The 8,431-nt window shown below is 38.8% G+C and overlaps 1 protein-coding gene across 1 annotated transcript; it reads right to left on the reverse strand.

Moving 5' to 3' along the window:
• Positions 1-2,055: 2,055 nt before the first annotated feature.
• Positions 2,056-7,266, reverse strand: LOC133733874 (mitochondrial import inner membrane translocase subunit TIM50). The gene is made up of 10 exons (XM_062161527.1): positions 6,861-7,266; positions 6,410-6,501; positions 5,247-5,283; positions 4,645-4,706; positions 4,439-4,552; positions 4,109-4,213; positions 3,865-3,963; positions 3,186-3,342; positions 2,994-3,096; positions 2,056-2,426 (listed from the first exon to the last, which is right to left on the reverse strand). Exons 1-10 carry the CDS (start codon positions 7,126-7,128, stop codon positions 2,378-2,380), a joined length of 1,086 nt encoding a protein of 361 aa, XP_062017511.1. The 5' UTR covers positions 7,129-7,266; the 3' UTR covers positions 2,056-2,377.
• Positions 7,267-8,431: the final 1,165 nt, after the last annotated feature.

Raw genomic sequence — 8,431 nt, forward strand, 5'->3', positions numbered from 1 at the left:
TAAATATATCATTCATTATAAACACATTTGCAAACATGTCTCGACCTAGCAGAGCTCTACTAGGGTTGGGAGAGCGCCGCCTTCGGGTTTGGCCTCTCTGTACCTCTCTCTGTCATGTATGGAGTACAACTACGGCGTCTCTTTTGGGATCGCCCAAATCAAGGCAGGGCTTTGCCGTGTCTTCTCTTTCGCAGGTTTCTCCTGCGTCATCGTGGATAATAGGACTGGGGACTTGGTCTTTTCTGGAGCGATTGGTTTTTGCGGTGCAGGACTGTGCAGTCTCGGGGGTGCCGTCAAGTTATGGTGGCTCGTCTAGGCCACGGCGTGCGCGGCTCAAAGGATCTGAGGTGCAGGCAGATCTGGTTCGAGCATGGCAGATGCGATTGAAGGGTTGGGTTTTGTACGGGTCGGGTCAGATCCTGTTCAAGTCCCTTCATGGTTGTCTTCCGGCTGACCGGCGACTACTGGTATGGGGGCTAAGTCATCCTGCGACTCCATCTCCGTTTTGCTCGTCTGTTTTCCAGGTTGACGACGTTGGGCTCCGTCTTTTGGTCCCTCGTCATCGGCAGGTTGAAGGCACAGTGGTTGGCGTTCTCTCTCTGCCTAGGTCGTCTGGTTGTAGCAAGTTGACCGGAGGTATGGTGGCAGGTAGGGACGGCGGTGGTGGCAAGACCAGAGCCACTATTGTGTTGGCTACAAGGGCAAACCCTAATTGGGTTTGGGCTTGGCTCTACTTTCCTGATTTGGGCTTGGGCTCTAATGGGTTGACTAAGGCTGCAGAGTGTGGGCTTCTGCTGTTCTGGATTCGAATTTGGGATCCCGATGGATTTCTTATAAAGATTTGGGATCCAGGACGACATCTCCAATTGTTATTTAATTTTGTTAGGTCGCAAAGATCATAATCTCTTAGGGTTTTTTTTATCTTGCTTCGGAGATTTCTGATTTTTGTTTGGATTAAAAGTGCGTGAACTGTCTAAAAGGTGGGTGTATTGGGGGTATAGTAGGTTCTTGTTCTTGTTTAGAATAGGAGTCTCATTCTTTCTGTCGACCCATTAGGGGTGCTGAATCTATATAATGGGCTGATCTCTTTCCATCAAATAAATAAATATATCATTCATCTCAAGCTAAAGTGACTATTACATACCTTTCTGCTGTCTGATAGACAAGAAAATATGTTAGTACCTACAATAGTACATAAAACTAGACCATTCATTAGACATCAAATACATTGAAAAACTGATATCTTCCTTTGGTACTACTCTAGAAAATTCGTTAACTGTATTCATTCGTAACTCCTAAGAACCTAATTTATTGAGCAAGTAAATATGACTGATCATCTAAATGTATGGATTAAATTTTGAAAAGCACAATTTTCAGATGGATGATCGATGAAATCAAAAGGAACAAAAGCAATATAATAACTAATGGCAAAAAATGATTGTATTTGTAATTTTATATGCACTTGCACCTGTAGATTCAAAAAGAAGGTCTTTTTTTCCTACTAAGGATAAGTAATGATGGTGTCAACGTTTGCTGTTCTGGTTGCTTGGTTTGTATATCAAAATCAAGAGTAAAGTTAGAAATATCGTGCTTTATTCTTAGATTTTGGATGTATTTAGATATTTGTTGAATATATATAGAAGTTTTCTTACATCAAAACGGACCTTAATTATGGATAGAAAAAACGAACCCTAATTGTGGATAGAGGACTTTCGTAAACAGTCAATGACAAATAAAAATTTGGAGGAACAAGAGAGAACAGTGCAAATTGCCACGCGCTTTAGTTGGTGTGAATGTGATTTTCATTTCAATTTGTCTTCTCGTACAAGTTAAACTGTTGGCATCCTTTGATTCCATCCAAAGCTTCAAGCTTGTGGTGCCAGTTATATCCAACTAACGTGCCCGGGACGTTCGTAATATCTTCTTCCATTCAATAAATGGTGACATTTTATGGACTATAGCATCTGTAATCTTATTTGCATGAAAATGCAATCATTACAGAAAAAAATTTAAACCACAAGAAACTGGACGGACCGTAACAAAATTGAACAGATGTGACAGCCAATAATTCTCGAGGCACAATACCATCATCCAATCTCTTTCCGAGGTACAGGAAAATTTAAATTGATATTGGTTAAAACTTTGATGTTCAGAAAAAATAGATTAGGTGCCAGAAATAGTGTCAGCAGCCCAGAGAGACTGAGCTGAACATATACTGTTCCAGATTTTATCCACGCTGCAAAATATTTTTTTTTTTTTTTTAATCTTTGAAATTGGCTTCATAACTTCTCTAACTCTGTGTACTTCAAAACCAGATCGCCAATTACGCCTGAAACCATCTCCTAGTTTTTACATTATTCTGACTCAGTCTCCAACATCAACGCCTCCAGAGTCGAGGACCATGCTGCTTCTGTTCTTGCATTTTCCTGCAATGTGATTTCAATTTTATTTTGTAAGAATTTGCGCCAACATGTGACATTATAAGTGACCTATAGCATGTTGTATATTCAATGAAATGCAAATAGGCGCTTCAAAATTGCCTGCAAGTAAATCATTCTACTCGACTTGGCACTCAAGGAGACTCAAACCTGGGCATTCTGTATATATGCATTATGTGTACAAATCACATACATAAGAACAGTTGACTGCATGGTAGATGCGGGAGATCACAGAAAATTTATGAAGGGGAGGGAGAGGACATGGGTGGGTAAGATAAAAGAGTGTTTCAGTCTTTGTGAGTATCAGAAAATCAGAATAACAAATGTAAATTGAGTACATGAAATGAAAACATCCCTCTGCTTTTTACCAGATAAAAATAAATAAATAAAAAATTAATTGAACATAAGTATTAGAATAACACATGTAAATTGGACTCGCATGTTACGAAAATGAAAACATCCCTCTGCTTTTTACCAAATAAAAAAAAATAAAAAATAAAAATTAATTGACCATAAGTATCAGAAAATTGGACACGCATATTACGAATATATTACCTCTGATGCTCCTTAGTACGCCTAATGAACTCAGCTGGAATTTCATGTCCTTCATACGATGCTAATACTTGTCTGATATCTGCTGGAGGGTTACGGGCGACAACTGCACATAAATCAAGTACAAGCAGGCGTTAGTGGAATTCCAAGGGTTATTCATTCTTGAGAACAAACAAAAAATCACTGATGACTTACATTCAAGAAATGGGATGAAATCTACAAGCGCTGTATCATCCAGCTCAGACTTATATGGCTTTATTACGGCACCATTTTCAGGCTGTAGGCTATTTTCTCGTGCATGGGCACTCAGATATATGATCTTTCTTGGATCTCTATTTAGCTTTGAAAGGTCCTGCCACAAGAAACTACGTCTCAACATCTCATATACCTTAATGATCGCACAAGTAAAACCAGATACATCCTTATTAACCCTGATGGATTACCCATAAAGAGAGGAGGAAAAACATTTCAAGTCATTAAGCGGGTCGGAGTTTATCAATTACTTAATGGTTTGACCAGCAACTTTTTGGTCAAAGCTGAGTACATCTACCATCAAACACATCATCCAGGAACAGAAGTAGTAGGACTTATTTTAATTATAAAATATGTCAAAACTTTTTGCACAGTTACTGTACAGAAGAAAAATATAATTTTTTAATAGAATAGTAACTCACGTTAGGCTCACTCAAGAAGAAATGAGCCTCAGCAAGAATGTTGATGAAAAAAAAAATCAAATTTTTTTTGGTACTGTCCAACCATTCAATTTTAGTGAACATTTTCAGAACTTCAAAAATGTTGATCATCAAGAACATAAACAAAAGAGGGAATCGAGCATCATTCAAATGGAACGGCAAATATTTAGCAAGCCAAGTACCCTATAATGCACTCCATCTTGATACTTGGTGGCAGCCTTTCCTAGCCTGAATCTTACACAATGTTTTGGGTCCAATCTCTCCATTACAGGATCTACATACTACATTCACCAAAGAAAAGTAAGATGCCGTTAGTGATTATTAATTATTTTAAATTGAATAAAAGAAGAAAGAAAAAATAAAAATAAAAAGACGTCATGAAAAAGCCTGAGCAAGATGTTCCAAAATAAGTGATGGTAAAATTACCATATTTGAATAGTCCGAAAATACGATGATTTCATAATACTGAGCAAGATGCTCTAAGAAAGCATCAACTCCAGGTCTTTTGATCGTCTGCCAGCCCTTTTCCCTCTTCATATGCCAAAGAGAAACATCCTCATAAGTAATCACACAAAAAGGTAAAATGAAAATTTATGGCATGAGGACTGTAATGGTGACTACTTATAGGTGGCACAAGCGAAGATGGAAACAAAATGCATTGCTTAGATATCATGTGCGCATATATAAAGGCACATGTCTACATCTAAATCTTCTAATTTGCAGAACAACCACGACCATTTTCCAGCCTAGCCTTACCGTCCAATAAGAGTAAAGTAATGTCTCCTGTAGATCCAGAACAAGTGTATAAACATTTCTCTCCATGGGAAGCAAATCTGGAAGAAGCTTTTCCGCATATGGTTCAGTATAACCCTATAAAACCAAGTACTGTGGTCAAACAAACCAATATTATGACATTATAGTGTGCCCAAGTATAAAGCAAGAAACAGAAACAAAATACCCACTCGAACTTGTTCTTCAATTGCCCTCCTAGCATCAAGGTAAGCTTCAGCTGCTTTAGCAGGCACTGGACGTATCAGGAAGAAAGAATCAGCATAAGTGGTAACAATAAAAACTCTAATTAGAGAGAATTTCCCTTTGGAACTAAGCAAGAGGTTTCAAAAGTCATAACTTCATCTGCATCAAGCCCAGAGGCGATATGTGACAACCAAGTAAGCTCTGTAAAATTATATCTTAAGCCTAGTAATGGGCGCTACAGAAAGATGATTGTCAAGAGAATTTACACACATATGTTTAAGTAAATACGCCTCCCTACACTCTGTCATTAAAGAGTTCAATCAAAATCTTAAATTATTAGTACTATGATTTTCCAATGTTGGTCCTCAAGATACAGGTTACCAAATGCTAGTAACCAGAGAAAATATATATCTGTATATATTATATATAATGCAGCTAGTAAACAAATCCTCCACATAACAGTAACGATTAATGTGAATGATATTAACATCAATCAGTTTTAATGAAACGACTGAACAAACACCTCATAAACTACAGCATCTGTAAAGCTTGACTACCACAGAACAGAAATGTAGTTCAGAGAACCCACCTATAATTGCAGAAGAGTAGAGCATAGTTTTGAATTTCTGCAAAAGAAATTGATAGCAAAATATCAATCTACTGAAAATACCAACACATTCAATTAATAATGATTATATAACAATCACAATGAGTAAGGTTCCATAACTTCAATAAGTGCAAACAAAAAGTAATGTGCTACTAGGGTCTCATGTGCAGCTTATAGACTAACCAACGAGGAGTTAGTAGGAATGGTAGGCCCATGGTTTGCTCCCATGTGGTCGGGGGTTCGAATCCCTCATGGTAGAGTTATCTGGCGCCTAACGATCGTAGGGTTTGGCAGGAGGGCCCAGTTTCAAGCCTGGCTCTATAAAGCGAATTTGGGGGATTTATGGGTATCAAAAACGAAATGTATAGCTAATAAACTATAAAACAGTTTATATGACCAATACTTGATAACAAATATGTTAATGAGCTACCCGGTGCAAGAAAGCTATAACATATGATATTTGTTTAGAGCGCATTTGATATCAAAACCAGATAGCTGGATAATTTATTGTCTCTAAAATAAACAAAGGCATTATTATGTTGTTTTTGGACATGATTTTTCCGGATACAATATTGAACAGAAATTATTTGACAATAATAAAGCCGTTTTCGTCATTTCATGAGCTTCTATCCAAAAACTTTCAAAATACTGACCCTTTTTTATTTCCTTACTACTTTCTCCACTTCATCTCTCAATTCCCCACTCTCATTTCTTTGACCAAACATCCTCTCTAGCTTTGTGAAATCAAAGCTCTCTGATCCCTAACTTCAATTGAAGGATAAAGTCGTTGTTGCCCAACAAAGAAAGCATGCTCAGAACGACAGGTTTCTTTTTGGCAAAATCTGGGAGGGAAAGGTGGAGAGTTTTACAATCTTACATAAAGGTTAGCCAGAAGATTTAATCTTCAAATTTGATTCCAATAGCGGTCGGAGTGAATCCTAGTTCTAAACAACGCCTTACAACTCATTCTCTCTCTTCCTCCTCTCTTTTTCAGGTTAACTCACTTTTTAAATAATTGTCATCCAAAGCTAATCAAGTATCTTGCAACTGAAGTAAAGATAAAAAAAAAAAAAAAACATACAAACATCAAATTATGCACACAGCTGAGTAACTGCATTTTCATACATAGTCTGACTCAATCTTACATCAAGAGTAGACGCATCATCTGGAATTTCGATACTTGCACGCGCTTCTCGCAGAGCCTTTGTCTTTTCAGCTATTTCATCAATCGAGTAAGCTGCAAAAAAAAAAAAACAAATGTTCATCCAAAACTCACTCTTCCTCTTTCATAAAGAAACAAAAGAACAACATAAAAGGATACGCAAATCTTTCTGTTCACCTAAAATCCCACACCAAATTTCCCACAAGCCAAAAAAGAATGAAGTTTCACAACCAATATCAAATCACAAATGTACAATTCTAATCTGTTCAATTCAGTTAGCAAGAAATGAAAACTTCTCTCCATGATCCAAACTAACACACACAGCACTAATCATTTCTTGATCTTTCAGCCAAGGCCCACATCGAAATTTCGTTTCCGAATCCAATTCAAGAGAGAAGGAAAAAAAAAAAGCAAAAATGAAGTAATATTGATACCATAGGAGACATAAGCAACAGAAGCGGTGGCTCCGGTGAGAGCGCCAATGAGGGAGTACTTGAGAAAGCTCCAGGGTTTTCTAGTTGACGCGCTAGCAGCGGCGGCGCTTGGCGGTGGCGGTGGAGGAGGTGTGCGATTGGAAGCGAGGGTTTCGGCGGCAACGAATGGGTCCTTAGGAGGGTTTGAAGCGACGTCGGAGCTCAACAGACGGCGACCGCGCTTCGATGCGAGAGAGGCTAAACGGGAGCGAAGTAGTGTTGAAGACATTGATGGGTTTTGGAGGAGGGTTTTAGTTCTGATCGCTGCTGTGGGTTTTGGGTTGAAGTAGGGTTTTTGCGGAGTTTGGAGAAAAAGGGAGAGAAGGGGAAAAGGGTACTTTGGGGATTGGAGTTATTTGAAACTTCTGGCCTCTGGGGGGGGGGGGTTAAAACGGAGTGTTTCCATGTCGTTTTGTCGGTTTAGGGGATTCTAGAGTTCTAGTTTAGTCTTCTGACCAAAAAAAGACTTGTAGTTTAGTCTACCGATGCATGTGGCTTCAAATTATTTCCACGACGGCACGACCCAAATCTTGGACTTAATTTCATCTCCCGCCGTCGCCGGCCAGGTCTACATTCCCATAATTATCGATGAGGACAACAACGTTGGACCGTTATGTCTTGGAGCAAATTCATATCGATGGGCTTTGAAACCGCTCTCTTGAGCCATTAGTACTAGAATTAAATCGAGGTCATGCCGCTTAAGGTTTGAGCGCTGAAGTAGATTTTTTATTTATTTAGATTTTGCAAGTGATTGTTCTGGGAACCTTTCATGAGGATACCTTGCATGCAGGGCCGGTCCCTTAGCCAAGGCGGTCGCCTTAGGCCTCAGGCTCCGGAAAGGCTCGTATATTTCTAATTCAGCATATAAATATATAGTAAACCCAAATTGTCATATATATATATATATATATATATATATATATATATATATATATATATATATATTTTAATGAAATTCAACATTTCTCATTAATAGTCTCAAGCTAGAGCAGTACATTACATACCTTTCCACTGCCTTGAAAAACAGAGGGCAAATAAGAAAACGTGGTATATATATCTAGTACCACTCATTAACGAACATCCATGCTCACTTATTCTAAACAGGCCTATCTTACTATGATCGAAACGATAGCATAGTAAATAAGCATAGTACATAAAAGACTTAAAAGGAAGGCTAAAGAAAAGCCTTATGAGCCCATACCCTCCACTAGGATCCCATAACCGAAACCCTAGTAAGCCAGAGCCAGCCTGTTTGGTCCAAACTTGGGCCAAAATCCACAATCTTGACACCTAATCTGTTTTGAGCACCCAAAATGATCTAGGCACCCAAAGCTTCCCAAAATTAGGCTGCAAACTTGACCTGGGCCATACAACAGATTTGGGCCGCCCAATCGAGTTGGGCCTCGAAACTGATCTTGGCACCCAACCCAGAATGAGCATACCCACGCCTGCTCGGCTGCTCCGATCACTATCACGGCCTCCACCTCCGCCGCACATACAAGATGCAAGCCATCTGGTCTCCAACCCGAATC

Source organism: Rosa rugosa, chromosome 2 (genome assembly GCF_958449725.1).
Source record: "Rosa rugosa chromosome 2, drRosRugo1.1, whole genome shotgun sequence".
NCBI classification, from domain to species: domain Eukaryota; kingdom Viridiplantae; phylum Streptophyta; class Magnoliopsida; order Rosales; family Rosaceae; genus Rosa; species Rosa rugosa.